The sequence below is a fragment of the Arvicanthis niloticus genome, chromosome 23 (genome assembly GCF_011762505.2).
Source record: "Arvicanthis niloticus isolate mArvNil1 chromosome 23, mArvNil1.pat.X, whole genome shotgun sequence".
NCBI lineage: Eukaryota > Metazoa > Chordata > Mammalia > Rodentia > Muridae > Arvicanthis > Arvicanthis niloticus.
Window position 1 is genome coordinate 37,133,867 of NC_133430.1, and position 25,743 is coordinate 37,159,609.

Below are 25,743 nucleotides of genomic sequence, written 5' to 3' on the forward strand. Positions count from 1 at the left end.
TGTATTCAGGAAATTCAACTGAATAAATGCTTTTTGCTTTTGGATACTATTTGAGTCTGGGGCATCATTTTTAGGTGATTCTTAGACCTTAATGATAGATAGATAGATAGATAGATAGATAGATAGATAGATAGATAGACAGACAGACTTGAGTTCAGAGTGCTTCCAGGAGAAAACACATAACACATCCACGGCCAGGAGGCTGACAGCTCAGTACCATAGAAATAAAAGTGCCTGCACTTAGACATTGCCAGACCTTGTTCTGTATGTTTGTTAATCTATCTGTCCATTTGCAGCATGAAAGCTTACAAGAGCTGAATCTTCAAGAAGGGTCAAGGTAGCTAAATGGGTCTCAGTTCAATGGCCAAGCGTGACAGCCATCTGTCAATGAGAGGTCACATACAGAGTGTCCTAGAGGAACCACAGATCGAAACTTGTCACTTTTGCTCAGGTGCATTCCTCTCCAAACCCTGAGAGAAACAGCTTCCAGACGCTCTTTTTTGCCACTTGAAGTCAAATTTAAATGTCAATCAGGACTGTTCCCCAGGTATTGTATCTCTGTTTGCTGACAGTATGGAAACACTGTCTACACAAGCCAGACCCTGGTGTGTGTGTGTGTGTGTGTGTGTGTGTGTGTGTGGTGTGTGGTGTGGTGTGTGTGGTGTGTGGTGTGGTGTGTGTGGTGTGTGGTGTGTGTGTGTGTGTGTGTGTGTGTGTGTGTGTGTGGTGTGGTGTGTGGTGTGTGTGTGTGTGGTGTGTGTGTGTGTGTGTGTGTGTGTGTGGTGTATGTGGTGTGTGTGTGTGTGTGTGTGTGGTATGTGTGGTATGTGTGTGTGTGTATTCATGTATGAGCATGCACAGAGGCCAGAGATAAAAGCTACCCACCTTCTTCACTTGCCTTCCATCTTGTTTTTTGAGAGATCTCTCACTGAACCTGGAGCTTATGGTTTTTTAAGATGCTGGTGAGTATTAACTTGCCCCCAAAGGCCTCCCTCCCCTCAGCAATGGGATACAGAGGTGCCACACTGCCATGCCTGGCTTTCATGTGGGTACTAGGGATCCAAACTCTGGACCCTATGCTTTGCTGAGTCTCCTCAACTGCAAGCTGCTATTTAAAAGCTTGTATAAGTGGTAGACCATTTGCCTAACATGTATGAAACCCTAGGTTCAATCTTCAGTGCTGCAAAGTAAGTAAAGAAATACTCAAACTAAAATAAACCATCTCCCTTTTCTCAAATTCTTCTCTAGTACATTCTTTGTTGATACAGTTAGGTATCAGAAGTGGCATCCTGCCAGGTATAGACTGTAATTCCAACACACAGAAGGCAGAGGCTGGAGGATCCTAAGCTCAAGGCTAGTCTCATTCTGGGGTGTTCACCAGAGAAGACTCAGACATGGGGTTAAGCCAATAAAAAGTCTTTATTAGCTGGCTGGTGACTATGCTGAGTGTTTGCTGAGTGTTCAGGATCCCAGTGTAGCCCCAAGCCTTTCTCAGGATGAGCTTTTAAGCATACAAACTATGTTCTGGGTTGACATCCTTCAGTTAACAAGAACAGTTAGCCAGAACTGGAACTACAGAAGCCAAAATGCGAGGTTAGTACATTTTGAGATTTCCAGAACTATGGACTTTGATGGAGTCAGTTGTGCTAAGGTCTGGGGCCCTGTTATAGTCTGAGCTATATAGCAAGATCCTGTCTCAAAAATAGCAATTAATGAAACAAAATAATACAAATGGGTCTTTGGTTACTTTCCCAGTTCTTTGAAAATCATATTTTTAGAGCTCACAATGGCAGCACATATACCAAAATAGGACTGATATACAGAAGATTAACATGGCCCCTATGTAAGGATGACATGCAATTTATGAACTATTTCATATTTAAAAACATCCTTTAAAACATGGGGCTATAAAAGTGGTTCGGCAGTTAAAAATGGCTCAATGGTTTGGAGTGTTTGTTGCTTTTGCAAAAGACCTGGGTTCAGTTCCCGGGACCCACATGGTAACTCACAACCATCTATAACTCCAACTTTATGGGATCTGAAGACCTTTTCATGTCTTTTGGGGCACCAGGCACATGAATGGCATACAAACATATATGCAGGCATTTACTTACACATCTACATAAAATAAAAATTAATAGCCATATATGGTACAATATATCTTTAATCCTAGTACTTGGAAGGCAGAAGCAGGTGGATCTCTAAGTTCAAACTAGTCCACATATAGAGTGCCAGGACAGCAAGGTATGGATACATAAAGAGACCTTATTTCAAAATATATAAACAAATAATAATAATGTATGTTAATAAATAATAATTAACATTATTATCATTATTATTATTAGTGTGTGTGTGTATGTTTCAATGTGGGTGTCCCACATGTACTTGTGGAGGTCAGATGACAACTTTCAGGAGTATGTTCAATCTTTCCACCATGGAATCAAACTCAAATCATCTGGCTTTCGTGTTAAGTACCTTCATCCACTCAGCCGTCTCACCAGCCCAACTTTCCCAGGCTTTCCAGCACCTTCTCTCTTTTTTCTTTTTCTTTTTTTCTTTTTTTTTTTTTTTTTTGGTTTTTCCAGACAGAGTTTTTCTGTGTAGACCAGGCTGGCCTCGAACTCAGAAATCTGCCTGTCTCTGTCTCCCAAGTGCTGGGATTAAAGGCGTGCGCCACCACCGCCCGGCTCCAGCACCTTCTTGAATGATAACATTAGTGTCTGCAAGAGCCCTGGAGACCGGTTGTATGTCTGGAAGTGTTGAATTACACCAGACAAGTCCTCTTGAATCTAAGCCTCCTATGCTCCAAAGAAAAGACTTAGAGACTCTATTTCAAGAGAAAAAAATAACACACACACACAAACACACACACATGGTGCATTGGTGTTTGCCTGCATGTATGTCTATGTGAAAGTGTCAAATTCCCTGAAACTGGAGTTACAGACAGTTGTGAGCTGCTGTGTGGGTGCTGGGAACTGAACCTGGGTCCTCTGGAAGAGCAGCTAGTGCTCTTAACCACTGAGACATCTCTCCAGCCCATCTCTTGATCATCAACCTTCTACATTCCAAACATATTTCATGACTAAAAATTATTGTCCATATAGTTGTAATTTGCTAAATCTCTGGACAAACATTACTCAGAATAATCCCAACTCTCCTGTCCAAATGAAGCTTTCACAGACTGGAGCAGTGCTTACCCTGGGGCTGCTGCAGCTGAGATCTGGGACCTCTGACAAAGACTAGCAAAGGGTGACACTTCTTAACAGGCAGCATTCTAGAACCCTGCTGCAGGGACCAGTGCTGGTTAGCTTTTTAACAACTTGACACAAACTAGACTTATCTGGGAAGAAGAACCCTTAGCTTGGGAAATGACTATCAGATTGCTGTATAGACGAGTCTGTGGGTGCCTTAGGGTTTTACTCCTGTGAACAGACACCATGACCAAGACAACTCTTATATGGACAACATTAAATTGGAGATGGCTTACAGGTTCAGAGGTTCAGTCCATTATCATCAAGGTGGGATCATGGCAGCATCCAGGCAGGCATGGTGCACGAAGAACTGAGAATTCTATGTCTTATTCTCAAGGCTGCTAGCAGAATATTGACGTCCAGGCAGCTAGGACAAGGGTCTTAAAGCCCACACCCACAGTGACACACCTGCTCCAACAATTCCACACCTCCAAATAGTGCCGATCCCTGGGCTAAGCATATACAAACCATCACAGTGGGGCAGGGGGTTTTGTTTGTTTTGTTTTAAATTAATGATTGCTGTGAGATCTGTGGACTGTAACCTCCTCCTGGCAGGTGCTCCTGGGTTGAATAAAAAAGCAAGCTGAGCAAGCCCACGCAAAGGACGTCAGTGAGCAGCATTCTGGAGCCTTCCAGACTCCAGGTTCCTGCCTTGAGTTCCCGCCCTGATTCCTTCAACGATAAACCGTGACATGGACATGTAGGCCTAGTAACTCTTTCTTCCCCAATTTGCCTTTGGCCAGAAAATTTTATCATAGCAATAGAAAGCAGATGAGGATGAGGAGAAACTAGTTTTCTTGGGTTAAAGTGATCTGTTGATACCTCCAGATTCCTATTGTTAGGAATAGTAGAAGCACGGGGAAGAGCACAGGGATTGGTGCTGGTGAACCTGAGGTTGGAGCTGGCTTTGCAGAATGATTGGTGTACAACTCCCAACCACCTAATACCTCTTTTTTTTTTTTTTTTTTTTTTTTAAAGATTCATTCTATTTTTTTTTTTAAATGTTGCACAGGTATGACTTTGTGTGGATTTGCGTGCATGAGTACAGGTGCCTGGGAGGTTGAGAGTAGTTGTTGGATCCTCTGGAACTAGAGTTACTAAGTTGTAAGCGGTCTGACATGGGGGCTAGGACTTGAACTCAGATCCTTGGGAAGAGCAGGAAGCACCCGTAACTGCTGAGACATCTCTCCAGCCACCCCACCTCAACATCTATTTTTGTGTGTATTTATTTGTGTGTGTGCATGCACGTGTGTGTGTCTGTGTGTGCTAACTTGTGCCACATGTGTGCTTACTACATGTATGTATGTACCAAAGGAAGCCAAAAGAGGGCATCGGATCTCCTGGAGCTGGAGTTACAAGTGGCTGTGAGCCACTAATGTAGATATTGGGAACTTGGGTCCTTCTGAAGAGCAGCAAGTGCCCTTAACCACTGAGTCACCTCTCCAGAAGCATGAGCTCAACTTACACAGACTTTCCTGAGGGTCCCTAAAACAAACAAACAACAGTAAAAAGCAAAACAAAACCAAAAATTATGTGATGGCCCTTTCTTGTCTTATATCCTGACACTTAGACTTTGTGACCAAAGAGAACACATGCTCTGGTCACTGCCTTTGAGGGACACTGCTGCTCAGCCTGTGTCTCAGCAGCCAGTAGGAGGCTAAAAAACTCCAGACACATAATATAATAAACAGAATTCCGCAGCAATTCTGTTTGCATGAGTGTCCGTCTCCTGGCTTTGTTTAGCAAGAGGCTCATTTAGTCCACTGGGGTCTTTGTTCTTCTCACTTTATTGCCCCCTTAGTCCTGGGACAACTCCCATCCAGGTACCACCTCCCTGTTGTCACAATTTTAAGGGTCTATAATCGAAAGTATCTCTGTTCTTTTAGAAGAGACTAGAGAGGCTATTGCAAAAACTTATTAACCGTTGGCCAGCACAGTAACAAAGGTCTCTGGCTCGGTGTCTGAGAATAAACTTTGTATCCCGTGTGTCACCCCTTTGCACTCACTTCAGAAACATCTTACTTGAGTGTTCAAATAAGGTCCCAAGTAGCTAAGTGGACCTATGGCCAAAATAAAGTCTAGTTGCTATCTTCCAGATGGGGTCACCCAGGCACTGTATGTTCCTGGAATAATCACACACTGGACTTTGCAGCCCTTGCCTGGGGAATGTTCCTGTTTCCATTGCCAAGGTAAACAGCCTCCAGGAAGTCCCTTCTGCCATCTGTACTCACCTTTCTTTTTTCACCCTGTGATGCAGGAGATGGAACTCGGGGCCCCCAGCATGCTGGGCAAGTGCTCTACCACTGAGCCAACCCCGGTTCACCCTCTAACTCACACCCCATCCTGTAGTTGATGCCAACCAATCAATCCCAAATATTTGGTTTGCATAGCAGAGAGAGTGGAAACCCAGGCAAGACATTCCTCTGTATAAGCCAGCCTTTCTCTTTGTTCCTTCAGAGCAACACCTCAGCCACTCTTCTGAATTTAATGCTTTCACATTAAAATATTGGGCAGTCACATTACACCTTAGTAATAAAAGAAAAACCATACCTTTTAAAATAAAACTATTTTATTTTTTTATTTGTGTGTATATATGTGTTTGTCACAAATGTGTGGAGACCCATGGAGGCCAGAAAGTGTTAGTGCCCCTGGAACTGGAGTTACATGCAGCCACCACATGGGTGCTGGGAACTGAACTCAGGTCTTCTGGAAGAGCAGTAAGCACACAACCACTGAAGCATCTCTTCCAGCCAAAGGACAAAATTACTTTTAAAAATACTTCAAATGGCCGGGCAGTGGTGGCGCACGCCTTTAATCCCAGCACTTGGGAGGCAGAGGCAGGTGGATTTCTGAGTTCGAGGCCAGCCTGGTCTACAGAGTGAGTTCCAGGACAGCCAGGGCTACACAGAGAAACCCTGTCTCGAAAAACAAAAACAAACAAACAAACAAAAAACCCTTCAAATGTCTAGTTTGGTTTTTAACAATTTATTTCTTCATATCTTAGAACATATAAATGTACTTTTAGCACCTATTATAGTCACAAAACTAATTTTAAGCAACAAAAACCACACAAAAACATGGAGATCCTTTTATGCTGGCCAACTACTCCTGGGCTTGGGGCCTGCCCTCGAGTATGATTGATAAATCCAGTGTGTTCTGTGGCACTCCACTGGAGAAAATTCTGATCTACCAGCAGGAATCAATCTTAAATAGGTTTTTGGTTAGAGATGGGACCCTGTGTCATCTTAACCCTCTTAGTGCTGGACCTTGTCTGGCTTGAACATGTGCTGTCCTGGTTTCAAGTGAGTTCAAGTGAATCAAGCCATGTCTGGATTCATTTATTACTTTGGGCTCTTAGAATCCTTTCTCCTCCTCTTTCAAATAAATGCCTGAGCCTTGGGGGAAGAGGTTTGATGAAGACATCCTACTTCAATGCTTGTCTCTTACTGCCTGCGCATTGTCTGGTCTTTGTTGAGTGGGTAATCATTCCTTGATTGCTGTTGCCCACTCAGCCTTCTAGCCACGGGTGACTGGTGGCTATGGGGTCCCTAGCAGAGTAGAGAGTGTTTCTGTGCATCAGCCAGTGTCACAAAAGAATGGAGATGGGCTAGAAGAACAGACTGAAAGGGTGACAGGAAAGAGCCAGGGGGACCTGGAGTCTGCACTGAGAAGCACAGTCCCCAGGGGTTTAGTCAGAAAAGGTTGCAGAATAGAAGTATATCAGGCAGTTGGATACGACATACAACAGCAAGAGCCGTGAAGTTCAACCAGTGACCTAGCGTTTCAAAACTAGAAAGCAATTATGTACTCCAAGCTACAGTAAGAAAGCTTTCAGAGTGGTGCAGCACGCCTCTGATCCTGGCACTCAGGAGGCAGAAGCAGGCAGATCACTGCTGAGCTCGAGGTCAGCCTGGTCTACAGAGCAAATTCCAGGACAGCCAAGGCTACACAGAGAAACCCTGTCTTGGAAAGCAAAGCAAAACAAAAGAATGAAAAGAAAGAAAGCGAGAGCGAGAGAGAGAGAGCGCGAGAGACAGAGAGAGAGAGAACGGGAGGGAGAAAGAAATGAAAAGCTATCATAGGAATAATAACCAAAACAATATAAGAAAATACTGATATCAAAGTACAATCACCAGGTGGAAATATGTTTGTTTGTTTGTTTGTTTGTTTGTTTTTAAAAAGAATCCAGCACAGAAGTGAGGATGATTTTCCTTGTCTACTCATGGGTTTTAGTCTTTCTGTTGATAATATTGTTATTTTGACATCCAATAGAATTTCTCACCACATCTGAGGACATGTCATTCTGGCTTCATGGGGTTGATCTCTCCCAGGAACATCTTATCACTGTACAGTTTCAAAGTGGTAAAATATCTCTATGACTTACTGGGGCTTAAAGATGTGCTCAGTGTCCAGTGCATTCTGACAGCCAAAACTAACACGGCATTGAACACAGTCCATTGCCAGGGTTCCAGCTTGAGAAGCAGAAGGGTGGGAGGCAGGAGGGTGTAATGGGAGCCAGGAGGGTGTAGTGGTGAATTAGTTTAACTGCTTTGGCTCCCAGCGGGTGGCACTTGCTCTGCACCTGCCCAAGAGCTCTCTGGATTCTCTAATGAAAGACATATAACACCAGCTAGGCAGCTAATTTTGATATGCCTTGACTAGCTCAATGCCTGGGCACTTCTAAACCTCCCCACAGCTAGCACACACTTCCCTCCAGTATTCCTGGCTTAACACTTTCTAAATCTATATTTTATCTTTGCTGCCCCCTATTACCTTCTAGGCAGCACCCCACAGGGTCCTATAGGGTATTCCCTTCCACCTATATTGCTGGACGGTTTCTCTCCTGCAGCTCTTAAATCTCATCTCCGCCTCCGAATCCTGGTGATTCTCCTCTCTCTCCATCCCTTGACAGAGCAATCTAAAAGTCCAGCCTTGTCTCCCTGCCCAGCCATTGGCTGTACAGCAATTCTTTATGATCAATCGAAGTCAGCTGGGGGCGGGGACCCTCAGATCTGGAAGTGTGGCTTTTGGGAGCCAAAATAAGACAAAGCATTAGAACCAATTCCCAACAGGAGGGGACTTCTCTCTGCTATTCCAAGTCCTCTCCGCTCCCTACCCCAGAACCTTAGCTTGAGGAAGTCCTGTGGAACTAAGTTCTTGCTACTTCTGGGACATTTTTTTTTTTTTTTTTCTATTGAGGGAGTGGTGAGTTGAGTCAGGGTTTCTCTGTGTAGTCCTGGATGTCCTGGAATTTGTTCTATAGACTACTCTGGCCTCGAACTCACACAGATCTGCCTGCCTCTGCCTCCCAAGTGCTGCACCACCATTAAAGGTGTGCACCACCATTGCCAACTTCTGAGATTTCATATGTCTGGATAATATCAGAGCTAAATCGTTTGTTGGTATATGAGAGAGTTCTTGTCCCACACTGCTACATTTAGACGCAGGTGTGTTTTGTGTTTGGCGAGTATGGCAGAAGAAACAGGCCCCAGGCTTAGTGGTTTTAGAAATGACTGAATCCATTGTTAAGAGCACTGGTTGCTCTTGCAGAGGACCTGGGTTCAGTTCCCCGTACCCATGTACAGTTTGTAATTCCAGATCTAGGGGATCTTCTGATCTCCATGGGCACCAGGCAAATATAAGACCACTTATATACATAAAATATAAATAAATAAATCTTAAAGAAAGGAGGACCCAAAGAAATGGTCCATCATCAGTCACTAACCCCTGGACTCTGTAGCATCTCTGTCCTGGAACTTAGCAGCAACTGTGGTTAAGAACACTTCCTGCTCTTCATTAGGTCTCTAGCACCACATGGTGCTTGCTTCATAACCATTTACATCTTGAGTCCCAGGAGCCCCAACACCTTCTTCTGGCCTTCAGAGACATCAGGCATGTACATGGTACACATATATACATGCAGGCAATCACTCATGCACACAACATAAAAAAAAAAAGAAATTTCCTAACTAGGAAAAGATCGACTCAGCACCAGAAAGAACTAATCTTGTTTGTTTGTTTGTTTGTTTGCACCAAAAAGCTCAGGAGAACCTTCCAATAGTTTTTCACTCAAGTGCAGAATGCCCCACTCTTCTGTCATTATAGCTATGCTTTCATCTGGCCACTCAGAAAGTTATTCATGACTGAGCTGTAATCGAACCCCAGACCTTAGCACAACTGACTCCATGATGAAAGTACCATTCAGTCCATAAAACCCAGCAGGTAGACTGCACTATCTGCCAAAATGAAAACAAAGACCTAATCCATCAAAGTCTCCAAGTGTACTAACCTTTCTTTTGGCCTCTGTAGTCCTGCTTTGTGACTGTTTTTAATAACTGAAGTATGTCACCTCAGGATATGGTTTTTGTGTTTTAAAGCTCACCCTGACAAAGGCTCAGGGCTACACTGGAATCCTGAACATTCAGTGTAGTTGCCAGCCAGCCAATAAAAAATTTCTATTGGCTTAAGCCTGTGTCCCAGTAGTCTTCTCTGGTGGACACTCCACAACAGAACAACTCCTCACAGTGTAAATAACTCTTCCCAGTTGTCTGTGGTCAGTTAACTCTCCGGCATCTACCCTCTAGCGTCTAAATATTGAGGCTGGCCAAGGAAAGGATTTCCTCCTGGCCGAGCTCAACCCTGGCAGCTCCTTAATCGGAACTTGGGAGTTTTAGAAAATACTTATGTCCAAATCTTTTTCATTTTAATGGTGAGGTGGACCCAGGTTTTTAAAGTTCTTCAGGTGGTTCAAACATGCTTTGAAATAGAGAGAAGCTAGTATTCAGAATTCTATGTCAGGCATAGTGGCTCGTGATTTAATCCCAGCACTGGGGGTTGTTGGGGAGGCAGAGGCAGGCAGATCTCTTTGAGTTTGAGGCCAACATGGTCTACTTAGCGAGTTCCAGGGAAACCAGAGTTACAAACCAAATTTAAAAAGAATTTATCTTTCTGTGGGCTTGGTTCAGCACTTGGGGTAGGGGAGGATGGGCAGGTGAATCTCTGTGAGTCTGAGGCCTGCCTGGTCTATAGCGCAAGTTCCAGACAAGCCAGGCTGAAGAATGAGCTTATAAAATTGAGGGGAAGTGTAAGCAGCCTGTCTGGCAGGAATGAATGTTCTAAAGAGACATACACGCTCCTCTTTTGTTGTTAAGCCATTGAAACATGGACCTCTAAGAAATAAGAATTTCCCCAGGAGTTTTTTGCTGGAAGACAATGTAGAAGCCCTGTTGGCAACCAGGCGAGGGAATTTGTCACCAAGAGAACTTGTCTGATGACTTTGCAGGAGAGACCTGGAGCGGAGACTGTGGTGGTTGAGGGACCACACCTTGGACTGACTACATAGTTATGTATGCCCTGCCTTCTTCTTAAGCCTCACTTTCAAATTGGGACCATGAAGATGGACTGGGGTGGTGGGGCATTAGGTGAGTGGTGGGGCATTAGGTGAGTGGTGGGGCATTAGGTGAGTGGTGGGGCATTAGGTGAGTGGTGGGGCATTAGGTGAGTGGTGGGGCATTAGGTGAGTGGTGGGGCATTAGGTGAGTGGTGGGGCATTAGGTGAGTGGTGGGGCATTAGGTGAGTGGTGGGGCATTAGGTGAGTGGTGGAGCATTAGGTGAGTGGTGTCACTGGATCTCTTTGTCCCTCTTTCCAATATGGACACATGTAATAAATCTCTTTTTGCTTTTCAGCATTAATTTGGCTCTTTAATTGTCTTATAGAAAGTGAATGGCTGAGCCTGGCCTGTTGGGGCACCAGCTGTGATTATAAGCAAGGTAATAAAAGTGTTCTGAACTAACTGAATCTACTTGTCTCTTACATTTAGATCCACTCTTTCTTTTGTCTGTCTGAGTGTTTATTTTTTGAGACAGCCTCACTACATAGTTCAGACCGGCCTTGAACTCATGATCCTGACTGCCTCCACCTCCCTAGTGCTGGGATTTCAGGTGTGAGCCACCAAGCCTGGCTAGGTTCATCTTTTAAAATAAATTTTCTTATAACTTTGGTTTGTGTGATTTAAAAGCTTGTAGTACGGGCTGGAGCGGTAAATAACTCAGATTGCACAAATTTCTGAGTTCAACTACCAGCACCACAAAAGCAACCAACCAACCCAAATCACAAAGACACCAAAAGGAAACCTAGCACTTTAGTGTATAAAAATGAAAGACATCCTGATATCACAAAGAGAGAAACCTTCCACACAAAAACCTTGAATTAAATTGAAACTATCAAGTGTCACTATTGTGGAAGGCCACAAGGTGGGGTTGTGACTCCATGAAAAAAAGCTCTTCCTTCTGTTTTTCCTTTTCTCACCCCTGGCCTTCTCCGGCACCCTGAGTGTGTGGTCTATATGTATGTGTATACATAAGTGTATGTACAGATGAACTGGCATGTGTGCATGTGTGTAGAATCCCCATGTTAATGTCATGTGTTTTTCTCAATTGCTTTCCATCTAATACATTGACAAAGGATCTCCCACCTCGACCTGGAGCTCACTCACTCACTTGATTAGTCTAAGTAGCCAGTTTGCTCTGATTCCTGGTCTCTGGCGTTCTAGAATTATAGGTGGACCATCATGCCCACCCTGCAAGCTGTGGATCTGAATTCTGGACCTCATGGTTTTGCCCAGGCTGAGCCATCTCTGACATCCACTGTTTTCACTTGTTTGTTTTGTGTGAGACAGTTTCTCTCTGTGTGGTCCCAGATGTCCTGGAACTCAACATGTAGACAAGGATGGCCCCAAACCCAGAGATCAGCTGCCTTTGCCTCCTGAGTAAGGTATTGCTGAGATAGACCTGATCATGCTTTTGTTTGAAGGAATGTGGATTCGGGGACTTTGAAAAGCAGTTGATGCTTTAAGTGGAGCGTAATGGGCCATAGGATTAGAAGCATGGCAGACAGTGGTCCTGAGGGTGATTTTAACTGTGGGAGCCTGGCTCAAAAGGGGTCAGAAATAAAAAAATTTTAGTATGTGGCTTAGAGACTGTTCTTGTGATATTTTGGTGAGAAAAAAATGTAGCTGCTTTTTGCCCTTGTCTGCCTGAGGCTAAAGAGATTTAAATTAATTGACAAAGAAAATCTCAAAACACCATACCATAGACTCTGTCCTGCAGTTCATTCTTACGAGGAAACTTTTGATCAGATGTAGCAAACTAAGACAGAAAAAGTACAAGATGTGCGGATCAAATATTAAAGGGGCACCAGGAAGTGGAATGGCGCTAAATCCTGTGTTCAAAGATATTAAATGTAATTAAGGAAGTGGTGATTTCCGGACAAGATCCCACCCAGCTAAACTGATGGTTTAAACTTGCAGTTGAACAAAGGATAGTTATATCATGTTAGGTGTTATTATTTATTTATTTTTTGGACTCTTTTTTTTTTTAAAGAATTTATTTATTTATTTTGTGTAAGTACACTGTAGCTGTCTTCAGACACCCATATGAGGGCATCAGATCTCATTATGGATGGTTGTGAGCCACCATGTGGTTGCTGGGATTTGAACTCATGACCTCTGGAAGAGCAGTCAGTGCTCTTAACCACTGAGCCATCTCACCAGCCCCGTTAGGTGTTATTATGACCTGATTTGTTATTGTTTTCATTAATCGAGTGCCAAATTAACAAGGGATGGATTGTGATGGCTAGTCTCAGTTGTCAACTTGACTATACCTAGAATGAACTACAATGCAGAAATGGAGGGCACACCTGCTATCCATATCTTGAGGCTGGAAGACACAGGCTTTTGATCTGGATCTTGACAAGGGATGACTCATGCTGTTGACCTGGATCTTGAGGCATAGTGGCCATGCTTATAAAGAGCTTGCAAAAAGGAATTAAAGAAGTTTATGTCCAAGTGTGATGGTACATGCCTTTAATCCTAGCACTCAGAAGACAGAGGAGGTCAGATCTCTGAGTTCAAGGTCAGTTCACAGAGCAAGTTCAAAGACAGCCAAGCTTAGGCAGGGAAAGAAAACTACGGAAAACAGAAACCTGAAGAGGTAATTGAACCAAGGGGCCATGTTGCAGCCCAGCCAGCAGCAGCACCTGGCAGCTTCAGTCATGTGGCTCCGGCTTCAGAGTCAAGAATGGCAGGGTTACTGGGACAATTGATGCTGCTTAGCTGTCGCTAAGAAAATTAGCAGTGATTAAATAGGGATGAGACACACTGAGGTGGAATCTTCTGGAACGTGTTTTCTGAGATTACAAAGAAGCCGTGTTCCAGAGATTGCCAAGGTTTCACCTTGTGCTAGCAGCTATAGTTGGTAATGTGTAAGAGTCTCCTAGGTGGCACTCATTTTGAAAGCATAAAGTGATCATGGAGAGCAGCTGAGGCTTGGCACTGTGAGAGGCCAGGAAAGGCCATTGGTGAAGGTGTAGCCTAGTTGAAGTAGAAGACCCCAACGTACTGGAGATGCCAGTACTATGGGATGACCACCAAGAACAACAGCAACAGTGGAGTGGAGTCAGCCAGAGCCTAGAGTGCTACAGAGGTCAGAGCTGGACTCAAGCATTTTGGAAGAGGCCAGAAGATCATGTGTGTATCCCAGACACTGGAACAAGAAATTAATGAGTTGAAGTTGCCTTGGAGACTCCAACATGTTAGAGATGTCAGAGCCACGGGATACCTGCTGAGGAAAGCTAATAAGAGGGAGTGGGACCAACCCAAAAGAAAGAATTGTGTTGCAGTCAACAAAGCTGAGAGGAGTTGGACATCAGATAGAGAGATACAGAGTTTGAAGTTTGCTCGGCTGGGTTTTGGTCTTGCTTTGGTCCAGTATTTCCTCACTATGACGTTTTTGGAATGGTAATGTATAGCCTGTGGTGTTGGAAGTATGTGATCTTTTTTATTTTGATTTTATAGGAGATTACAGTTGAGAGAGTGCATGAATCTCAGAAAAGAAGAACTTTTTAAACATTTGAACTTTTAAACATTGTTGAGCCTGTAATAGACTATGGGGAGTTTTTAATGCCTACAAGCCTATGGGGCCAGGAAGTGGAATGTGTGGTTTGAATAGGTTTGGCCCCCATAGATTCATGTGTTTCAATGTTTGGCAATAGAGCATGGCACTAGTAGGAGATATGGCCTTGTTGGAGGAAGTGTGTATTTCTGTGTAGGTGGGCTTTGAGGTCTCCGATGCTGAAATTCTGCCCAGTGTGAAATCAGAGCCTCCTCCTGGCTGCCTGTAGAAGACATTCTCCTCCTGGCTGTCTTTGGATCAAGAGATAGAAGTCTCAGTTCCTCCAACACCATGTCTGCCCGGATGCTACCATGCTTTCCACAGTGATGACAATGGACTAATCTTCTAAAACTGTAAGTCAGCCCCAATTAAATCTGTGCCTTTTAAAGAGTTATGTTGGTCATGTTGTCCCTTCATACCCTTGGATAGACCTTGTCTCAAAAATAAGTAAACAAACAAACAAACAAACAAACAAACGGGCTGGAGAGATGGCTCAACAGTTAAGAGCACTGGCTGCTTTTCCTGAGGTCCTGAGCTCAATTCCCAGCAACCACACGGTGGCTCACAACCATTTATAATGGGATCTGATGACCTCTTCTGGCATGCAGGTGTACATGCAGATAGAGCACTCATACATTAAATAAATACATTAAAAACAAATAGCAACAAAAAGCCAAACCAACCAACAATAACAAATCCACACCTAAAACAAACCACAATAGCCCACTATACGGAGCTTCAAAAACAAATATTTTGAGCAGAAATAGCTTGAAACTGCTCCAGAAGAAAAGTCTTTCTGTCTCCCATTTCTCACCCTGCTTTCTCTCTAAACCAAGTAACAGAAGTCAGGATTTCTTGTCCTCGAGCCAGTTTGTAGAAACCAGTTCCTCTCCCCCAAAGCCCTTGATAGCCCTTTGTGACTGGCATTCTGCAATAAATGCAGTGGGAAAGAATGTCACACAGAGAGGCCTTTCTGAGTTTTCCCTGTCACATTCTTTTAAACAATCAGTCACCTTTCTGCATGGCCGCTTATTCTTCACTGAGCCTGACATAAGCTCCTTGGGTCTTTGTGCCTTCGTTTCTAAAGCCCATGCCATGTAAAATTTTAAATTAATAATTGTGATGGTTGCTTCCAGTCTGGGCCAGAGCACTGAGAAGATCTTGGGTGGCAGCTCTGTCCCCAACCTCCAAGAACCCAGAGGAAGCAGGGATACCAAGTGCTCTAACTTGGACAGTGTCTTAGAAACTAGTTCTCAGATCTGAGGCCTGGATCAGACCTCTGCCAGGTCTGCTGTTGTGTGGACCCTGGATTCCACCTGAGACATACTGGAAGGTCCACTCAATCCAGAGCCACAGAAGAACAAATGAATTCAGAGCTTCAGACAACATATCCTGAGATATTCTAGAGGAGACACTGCACCCAGAACAGCAGACACCTAGCTGGACTACTACCTTGGAGGCACCATATCCTGAGGCATCCTAGAGGTACCACTGTAATCAGTGCAGCTGGAAAAGATCACAGAGACATCTGGACCCCTAGGAGATCAGACACAAGCTAGATAACTAGAAAGACAGGCTTCAGTCAGAGACAGCAAGTACAGGCAGCACTAGAGTTAACCAGATGGCAAAAGGCAAGAGCAAGAATGTAAGCAACAGAAACCAAAATTACATGGCATCATCAGAACCCAGCTCCCCCATCAGAGCAAGCCCTGAACACCCCATCACACCAGAAAAGCAGGAATCAGAATTAAAATCACTTCTCATGATGATGATAGAGGGCTTTAAGAAAGACATAAATAACTCTCTCAAAGAACTTAAGGAGAGCACTGGTAGACAGATAGAAACCCTTAAAGAGGAAACACAAAAATCCCTTAAGGGATTGCAAGAAAATGCAACCAAACGGGAAAAGGAATTAAACAGAACCATGCAGGATCTAAAAATTGAAGTAGAAACAATAAAGAAATCACAAAGGGATAATACCCTGGAGATAGAAAACCTAAAAAAAAGATCAGGAGTCATAGACACAAGTATCACCAACAGAATACAAGAGATGGAAGAGAGAATCTCATGTGCAGAAGATACCATGGAAAACATTGACACAACTGTCAAAGAAAATGCAAAATACAAAAAGCTACTAACCCAAAATATACAAGAAATCCAAGACACAATGAGAAGGCCAAACCTAAGGATAATAGGTATAGATGAGGGGGAAGACTCCCAACTAAAAGGACCAGTAAATATCCTCAACAAAATTATAGAGGAAAACTTCCCTAACCTAAAGAAAGAGATGTCCATAAATATACAAGAAGCTTACAGAATTCCAAATAGTTTAGACCAGAAAAGAAATACTTCCCGCCATATAATAGTCAAAACATCAAATGTACAAAACAAAGAAAAAATACTAAAAGCAGTAAGGGAAAAAGGCAAAGTAACATATAAAGGCAGACCTTTAAGAATTACACCAGACTTCTCACCAGAGACCATAAAAGCCAGAAGATCCTGGACCGATATCATACAGACCCTAAGAGAACACAAATGCCAGCCCAGACTACTATACCCAGCAAAACTGTCAGTCATTATTGATGGAGAAACCAAAATATTCCATGACAAATCCAAATTTACACAGTATCTCAACACAAATCCAGCACTTCAAAGAATAATTGGTGGAAAACTCCAACACAAGGAGGGAAACTACAACCTAGAAAAAGCAAGAAAGTAATCTTCCAAAAACCCCAAAAGAAGATAGTTACACAAACATATCTCCACGGATGTTAGCCCAAAAGCTTGGATTAGCGAAGACTCAACCCACAGACCACATGAAGCTCATGAAGAAGGAAGACCAAGAGGGGATGCCTCAGTTCTACTTAGAACGAGAAACAAAAATGCTCAAGGGAGCAAATAGGGAAACAAAACATGGAACAGAAACTGAAGGAGGGGCCATCAGGAGACCATTCCACCTGGGTATTCACCCCATGTACAGCCACCTAATCTAAACACTGTTGTGGATGGCTGGAAGTGCATAATGTGAGGAACATGATATAGCTGTCTCCTTAGAGGTCAGCCAAAGACTAACACACTCAGAGGACAATGTTCACAATTAACCACTGATATGATCAGGGGTTTCCCAATGGAGAACTTAGTGAGAGGACTGAAGGAGCAGAAAGGGTTATTGACCCCAGGTGGAAAGCAACAATACCAAACAACCAGAGCCCCCCAGGGTCTAAACCACCAGCCTGGGAACACATAGGGAGGGACCCAAGACTCCAGAGGTATATGTAGGGGAGGATGGCCTTGTGGGACATAGATGGGAGAGGAGTTTCTTGGTCCCATAAAAAAAAAAAAAAAGAACACACAGTGGGGGGGGGAATGTGAGGGCGGGGAGGGGATAGTGGGGGGGGGTAGGTGCGGTCACGGCCTCATAGAAGCATGAGGAGGGGGTTGGGATAGGAGATTTCTGGGTGGTGGGAGGAAGTAGGCTAAGGGGATAAAATCTGAAACGTAAATACTACAACCAATTTTAACAAGCGGGGAAAAAAAAAGTCTTCAGAACCAACATCTTTAAAAAAAAAAGTCAGCCCCCTGGGGGTGGGAAATTTTTTTTTCTCTTAATACTAAAACTTGTTCTAAGAATTGTATATTGCAGAATGCACAGCCTTGGTGTATCTACTCATCAAGCATACTGAGCAAACCTGCCCAAACCTCTGATGTCCTGGAATTCCATCTGGATTCAGTGAAGACACAGCATCAGAGGCTTATCAACTTACTCTTCCCCCCACCCCTCTTCTAAAATCTCAACGCCCTTAATCAGCTTGAAGAAGTTAAAGAAGAGTCAGCGCCCCTATTCCCTGAGCTTGGGGACTAATGTGGTTAATAATGGTCTGTCTTTCTAGGGAAAAGTAGTGGTTTTGTTGGAACAGGGGGGATTAGCTAGGACTTAGTGCATAGCCATAACCCATTGGTAGAAATCTGTATAATTATTATCAAGATGAAGTTATAATTTCTTAAATGGTACAAAATTTACTTTGATCTCAAATTTAAGGTTTTCATTGGTATGAGCCTCTTATTAATATAAAAATGAGATGAATATTGATATGCTCATGGGCATTGTGCCTGTATAACACATTTAGGAATACAATGCCTAGACCCAGCCCTTTTTTAACTTTTTTAACTGATTTGGGACGGTTAACCTATGAGTTAAGGGACTATAGCAAATTCATATTTTTGAGTTTATTGTTAGGGTGTTTTCCATATTTTATTTAGAAATAGCTGAGAGGAGTGAACAGACAACAGTTCAGGTTACCTTACATGGATAGTTGGTTTTCAAAACATCAGAAGTCCATAGAACTGATGCTACAAATATTTATATATTAATGTTCATATTGATTAGAGACCTGTCTGCTCCTGACAGCTTCCTGTCGTGGATTCTAAGAAGAAATTGAGCATCCTTGGAGTTACTCCAGTTGTGTGGTAACAGCCACTAGGCAAGAATTGCCTCTCTCCATCTACAGACAAATTACTGTCCAGAAAAGGACACATGCAGAATAGTCGACTGATTATATCTGCCTAGATAGAGTAATCAGTCCTTAATAATCCTGCATCACCAAGGTCTGTCAGATGATTCTGGGCCAGAAGGCTGAAGATTTGATGCTCCAACGTTCGGTAGTATAGGGGCTTTTCAGGTGTTCAGAGGTCTCTATAAATTGGCTAAGTTTTAGAAGCTATGCTTTGTGCTTCCCACAATTATAGTTAACTCAGTCATTCTGGATTTCTGACGGGGTTGAAAACTTATAGCTATTTACCGTAAGAGAAAAGATTTGAGTGGATGGTCGTCAGCTGACATTCATCCTAAAGCCAGGTTCAGAACTAAATGTTTAGTTAGGATAGATGACAGAGGTTCTGGTTAGTCAACAAAAGGATGGACGGGGTATTAGGACTATCTTGTACCTCACTGGTACAAATTGGCATAATTATGCTCTAATTGTATTTTGAGAGAAAAGTTTCATTTTAACAGGAAGGGTGATGTGTAGGAGGAGCTAAGGTAGGAGGAGTACTGAAAGGAAGAAAAGGAGTAAGAAGAGGAGAAGAAGAAGGAGAGGAGAAGCTAGGTGATGAAAGAGAGAAAGAGGGGGGAGACAGGGAGGCAGATATTCATGTATCTCCACCAGTCAAAGATAGTTGTTATATCTAGGTTGGTCAGTGGGTTACACCTCTGATTGAACAATTCCAAACTTATAACGCTTATGATTAACATTATTTAAAAAAAATGTATAAATGCAAAAAGGAAAAGGGGGCATGGGATAGGGGTTTTCTAAGGGGGGGAATGGGATAAGGGGATGGCATCTGAAGTGTAAATAAAATATCTAAAAAAAATAATAATTGTGATGGTTTTGTTTATGAGCCTACTTATAGTTATAGGTGGGTTGGCCACGACCTTTGTGACAGGTAACTATAAAGGCATCACACCCTTTCACCCCTGCAGACTGGCTAGGGATCCTGGGCCTGAGGAGTGACAGAGTGGTTCAATCCACAATTCTGCTTTTTCCTTGTGTGTTGGGAGCCGCAGTGATTTGCCATTCCAAGATGGCATGGACATCCTGTCCTCCCACTTGTAAACAATTAACTGCGCAGTTGCAAAAGGCAAAAGGCGCGCCAAAGTCACTGCCCATCCCGAGGCATAATATTGCGTGGTGAGCGAACAGCCAACCAGAAGTGAATACGTCACTCTAGGGTGTATTTAAGCTAGGCCCCTTCCGCGTCTTTCTGCTTTACCATGACAAGAAGTAAAGTCCTCGTTTTGCAGTAACTACCCGAATACTGTCTCTCGTGTTTCTCGTCCACGGGCATGGGGGGACGCGGGAGGCGCGCGTTATACTTGTGTACCTCAAACCAGATGCAAGAGAAAGAGCAATGTGGTGAGGCCAGTACACACACACACACACACACACACACACACACACACACACACAAAATGCACGGAGGAAAACCTGCCTTATCTTGCCAAAGCGCAAAGGAATGGCTTAGAAAGAGAGAAAACTTCAGGCAGTAACTACTCCTCCCGAATACCACAGGAAAAAGTGTGGCTCTTACTTTTAGCTCTGTCAGCAAAGGCTGAGAGACCCAAACTTTACCTTTACCAGGGCTAAGGTTTGACCCACCCAGCCACTAGGGGACAGCAAGGACTCTCATACCCCAGAGGAGAAGTCACTGAGTACAAACAACACCTTCCCAACCAGGCATCATTAGAGGCCAAGTGAGGAGGCTGAACTTCTTTTTACCTCTACCTGGTGATGATGTCATGTGGACCTGTTTCCTTGACACAGTAGTGGCAGAAGAGTCATAACAGATTTAAATAAGGCCACGGCTTTCTTAATCCTATATTCCAAGGTTTAAGAAGCCTCTCATCATATTAAGAGACAAGAAAACAAAACAAACAAACACACCACCACCAAAACTAAACCAAACCAAAACACCAGCATGCTTGAAGGTCTAGGTTCAATCTTCACAAGGATACATGCATGTACACATGTACACAAACACACACATACACACTCCCTGAGAACCAGAAAAAAAAAATCTCAATTTAAATGCAATACACAATTAACAAAACTAACAGTGAGATGAAATCGATGTTTGACTTTCCTTACTGTGGTGGTTTGAATGAGAATGGCCCTCATAGACTCACGTTTTTGAATAAGTGGTCTTTAGTAGGTGGAACTATTAGGAAGGATTAGGAGGTGTGGCTTTGTTGGAGAAGATGTGTCATTGAGGGCTGGCTTTGACGTTTCAGAAGCCCACACCATTCCAGTGGGTATTCTCTCTCCCTTGTGATTATAGATCAGATGTAAGTTCTCAACTACTACACCAGTGTTATGCTTGTCTGCCTGCCACCACTCTCCCCTCCGTGATGGTCATGAACTTTAACCCTCTGGAAATGTGAGCCCCAATTAAATGCTTTCTTTTGTAACATGCCTTGCTTATGGTATTTTGTCACAACAATAGAAAAGTAACTAAGACACTTACATATATCTTAATATGCATAATTGAAATGACTGAGACAATAGTCTTGATCTTGTCCTGATTTTACCCTAACTCCATATAATGTTTGCTCCCTAAAACTGTAAACGGTCATGTTTACCTTGGCAACATATTCAGGACCTACCATGACCCTGACTATGGTCCATGCATAACCTGAATATGCAGCCCAAGCAACTGTTACTAGTTCTCTGACCAACACTTGATGTCATCATGGGGGTTTGCCTTTAAAAATACTATACCCCTAATCTTTGGGGCCAGGAGGTTTTCTGAGGCTGCTCATGGTCACTGGCCAGTAGGGACTCTCTTTCTCTCTCTCTCTCTCTCTCTCTCTCTCTCTCTCTCTCTCTCTCTCTCTCTCTCTCTCTCTTTCTCTTTCTCTTCGAGACAGGGTTTCTCTGTGTAGCCCTGGCTGTCCTGGAACTCACTCTGTAGACCAGGCTGGCCTTGAACTCAGAAATCTGCCTGCCTCTGCCTCCCAAGTGCTGGGATTAAAGGCATGCACCACCACTGCTCGGCCAGTAAAGACTCTTAATTGGGCTTTATGTACATGGTAGCCTGTAACTTTCTCACATGGACCATTAACATACGACCAGCATTTCACAAAAAGCTGAGGCTCAAGTTGGAGGCCAGGTTGGGCTATAGAGTGAAATCTTGTTTCAAAATACCCCTCCACCAAAATCAAATAGAATAAAAGCTATAAGACAGCATTCTTTTACTTATGTATGTATGTATGTATTTGTGTGGGCACAGGCATGCCATGGCCAGTGAGCACACAGCAATCAGAGGACAACTTGTGGGAGCTGGTTCTCGCCTTCCACCATGTAGGTTCCGTGACTCAAGCTCACGTCATCAGCCTCGGAGGCAGGTTGCTTTACCTGCAGAGCTCTCTCGATGGATCATAACACAGTAGTCTTAGAACTATGAAATCTAAGTGTAAGCACATACTAAAGCAAGCATGCCATAGAAAAGATTTCAAGAAGCCAAGTCTGAGCCTGTGGAGTCATCAGTGGAATTATTTGATTACATTTGTCTCTCCATTATTCATATTTATAGCGATTCAAGTTCTAAGAATAAATTCAACAGTAGAAATAATTACCCATGACCAGAAGTAAGACTACTTCTATGCACTGCCACAGTAGTGTTCCATGCAAATATATGTATGGCCTGTTCTTTTAACCAAAACTTTAGAAAGTGTGGTAAAGAGCGTCTAGTAGTGGTTCCCCCAATTATCTTTCCCTCCTGAATAAGTACGAGAACCAGCCTGCCTCCATCTTAGGTTTGAAAGCCTTCTTATAGCGAAGACAAACTAGGTTCGTTCTTGTTTATGATTAAACCTGTTTTTCAAGGATAGAGCTGTGCCCCACCCGTAACCGTAACTACTAATGGTTCTGTACTGCCTGTTCCAGGAATGCAATCGCCTCTTTGTTTCAAAAAGTTGTTTATAGCCATCTTGCAACCCTACCTTTGCTTCAAAAGGTTATATGACCACCTTGTTAGGCCCATCTTTGCAACCGTGCGCCTTTATTGCAGAAGGGACTAACTTGCTATGCTTGCGTTCTGCTCCTGTAGCCCTGTTTTGCCAGACAAATCCCCCACTGGAAAACCTTCCTACCCCTGAGCCATATAAGCTTGTCTTCACATCCAAAGCTGAACCTCATCTCAGGAGGAGGCAGCCTGTGGATGTGTGAATTTTAAAAGCTTGCTTTAATTAATTTGGCCATGATGATTTTGGTGGTGTTCTTTCTCCTCCCATCTTTAGGACCAACATACTCTTAACAGCTGAGCCATCTGTCCAGCTCAAAACTGAGTCTTCCTCCTACTTATCCCCCCACCCCACCCCTTGATACTAGCCTCGCTAGTTTTTTGATTCCTGTGACAGAAATCCGTTCCAGCCTCCAAGCTTTGCTTTTTCCTAGTCCTTCTTTTTGGAAAATTTCTCCCTCAACTCCCCACAGAACAGTGTGGCCCTTATAGGTTTAGTGATGAAGACCTTTACTTAGTTGCCCAGTCTTTCTCTACTGGTCTGAACATTTTTGTCAATAATACTGCTTAAGTTATGTCTATATCGTTTTTTTCCTACTAGGAAAAAAAAGCTATGTGGGGACAGAAATCTTCAGTACCTAAAATCTCTTCGCAGGGAAATGAATGCGTGAATGAATGAATGAATGAATACCCTGCAGACCATTGGGGGGCGTCATTCTGGTGTAACAATATAAATGAGTCAGACGAGTGAACAGAGATCTTAATCTGTTCAAAACTGGTGCCGAGATTCTGGGGAGTTTGGGCTAAGAACAAACTGGGAGAACTAGCTCCGGGCCCCAGCCGCGCTCCCAGTAAGCCATTACGGCTGCGCAGAGCGTGTGGCGGGCAGGGCTGAGCGGCTTCCGGGAAGGTCGGGAGCCATCGAGACTTCGAGCCTCCCGGTGGGCTAGAGCGGCGCGACCAGCCGGAGCGTGCGGCCATGGAGGACGAGAAGAGCTTCTCTGATATCTGCGGCGGCCGCCTGGCCCTGCGGCGCCGGTACTACTCACCGTACTGCCGCGAGTTCGGCCTCAGCTCGGCTCGGCTGTCACTGTGCTCGCTCACCGCTGTCACTTGCGCGGTGTGGCTGGCGGCCTACGGGCTCTTCACCCTGTGCGAGGTAAAGGCCAGCGCTCGGCCGTCGCAGAGAACTCGGAAAGGTCTTGGGGCTGACCCGTGGGTCCGGGAGGGTGGGGACTCCCTGGATCAGGGATGCCGTCCCTCTGCAAGACTGTCCTCCTTCCCCAAGAAGTTTGTGCTTCTGGACGTTCTACCACAGTGGGCCACTTGCCCTGCTCATTCATAAAACGAACATACCTCCTCAGAGAACTCAGTGCATCCTCCTCCATCACTCCTTACAGGGTACCACTGCCAACGCATAGCAGAATTACAGAAAAGTTTTTGCCTCCACAACTGTGCACTATAGTATCGCCTCCCAATATCTGTTTCTCAAGGCCAGGTCAACTACCTCCCCTCTCCCAACCCTTCCCCAATTTAAATGCATTTTCTAAAAAGTTGCCAGTTTTAAGACACGAGTGTTTCCTATTTTCCAGACCGTCTAATCTTTTTTTTTTTTTCGCCCCCTGAGCCTCATTTTTAACACATCTAAGATGAAACCAGTTGCTCAAAAATATTGCGAAGGTCAAATGCTGTTATTTTTGTGACAGTTCCCAAGTAAAAAGAATCGTCCAGTTGGCCCTTGTTCACGATTGAGTTCTAGCTGTAACTCCCTCTGTAGCCCTGAAATGAATATATTAATCCAGGAGTGGTCTAAATAGAGCTAATACACCAGAACTGTTTATTTCTGTAAATTTCAATTGTTTGCATTAAAACATCCCTTAGCTTTTTTCTTTTCTTTTGCTATTATTATTAATTATTATTATTTTGGTAGGGTCTCAGCATATGTAGTACTGGCTGGCCTGGAAGGCTTTATGTGGAGCCTGCCTCTACCTCTCTAGAGTTAGGATCAAAGGTGTGTGTCATCATACCTTGTTCAATTACTTTTATGCCATCAAAGTGTATGGCAGAGCATAATCATTGCTCAGACATAGATGAAATTAAGTCCCCTAATTTAGGGTCTGGGGAATGGCTCAGCAGGTAATTGCACCTATTGCCAAACCTGACCACCTAAGTTGAATCCCCAGAACCCACATGACGGAAGGAAAGAACAGATTCACAAAGTTGTCCTCTGACCTCTACACAATAAATAAATAGTATGAGCTGGTGTGGTGGTGCACACCTTTAATCCCAGCAACAGGGAAGCAGAGGAAGGAGCATCTCTGAACTCAAGGCTAACCTGGTCTCCATCAGTGTACATTAACAGTTTCAGAACAAACCAGGGCTACACAGTGAAACCCCATCTCAAAAAACAAACCAAACACAAACAGTATTTCTAAAAGACTCCTAATCTTTACCAATTTATATTTAAAAGTTTTGTCACAGGTCAGTTGAAGTTATTAAACTGATCTAGTCCTTCCCCCAAATTTATATAATTGGATTTTTATTCTTTTGCAGGAGGGGAGCAGGTGTTAGGGTCTCACCATATAGCCCTGGTTGTTATTGAACTCACTGTGTAAACCAGGCTGGCCTGGGACTCACAGGGATTCACCTGTCACTGCCTTCCATGTGCTGTTATTAGAGGGATGCATCACTATGCCCAGTTGAATGTTAATGCCAGTCTGTGTTCCAGATACATGTACAGTTACCTGAAAGCAGGAACAGATATTTACTAAATACCCAGAGTGTCAGCTCTTTGGCTGAATTTCTTATTTCTACCCTGGGGTCAGGGGATGTTTAGAAAGAATAATAATTTAATAGTCTTGAGGCTGACAAAGTGACAGCTGGGCTTCCAGACTAGAGCCCAGAAATCCCTTTCCATTTACGTTGGTCTCAAAGATCCCAGGCAGTTGGTTTGTTTAGAGATTCAGGGTCTTGCTATGTAGTTTAGGCTGTCCTCAAACTCTGCATTCTCCTGTCTCAGCCCCT

At 43.7% G+C, this 25,743-nt stretch overlaps 1 protein-coding gene and 1 non-coding gene across 5 annotated transcripts in view; both read left to right on the forward strand.

Annotated features, from left to right (window-relative positions):
* Positions 1-1,777: 1,777 nt before the first annotated feature.
* Positions 1,778-1,883, forward strand: LOC143437194 (U6 spliceosomal RNA). Its single transcript, XR_013106808.1, has one exon. It is a non-coding gene; the product is annotated as a U6 spliceosomal RNA (small nuclear RNA).
* Positions 1,884-23,617: 21,734 nt separating this feature from the next.
* Positions 23,618-25,743, forward strand: part of Pigh (phosphatidylinositol glycan anchor biosynthesis class H) — a 29,526-nt gene continuing 27,400 nt past the window's right edge. For 2 of the 4 annotated variants that reach the window (XM_076921890.1, XM_076921891.1), the window contains exon 1: positions 23,622-23,878. In XM_076921890.1, coding sequence (XP_076778005.1) covers positions 23,699-23,878 — 180 coding nt within the window. In that variant the 5' untranslated portion in view covers positions 23,622-23,698. Of the gene's footprint in view, positions 23,879-25,743 lie in introns of all 4 variants that reach the window. The other 2 variants (XM_076921889.1, XM_076921892.1) reach the window with 2 other exon arrangements.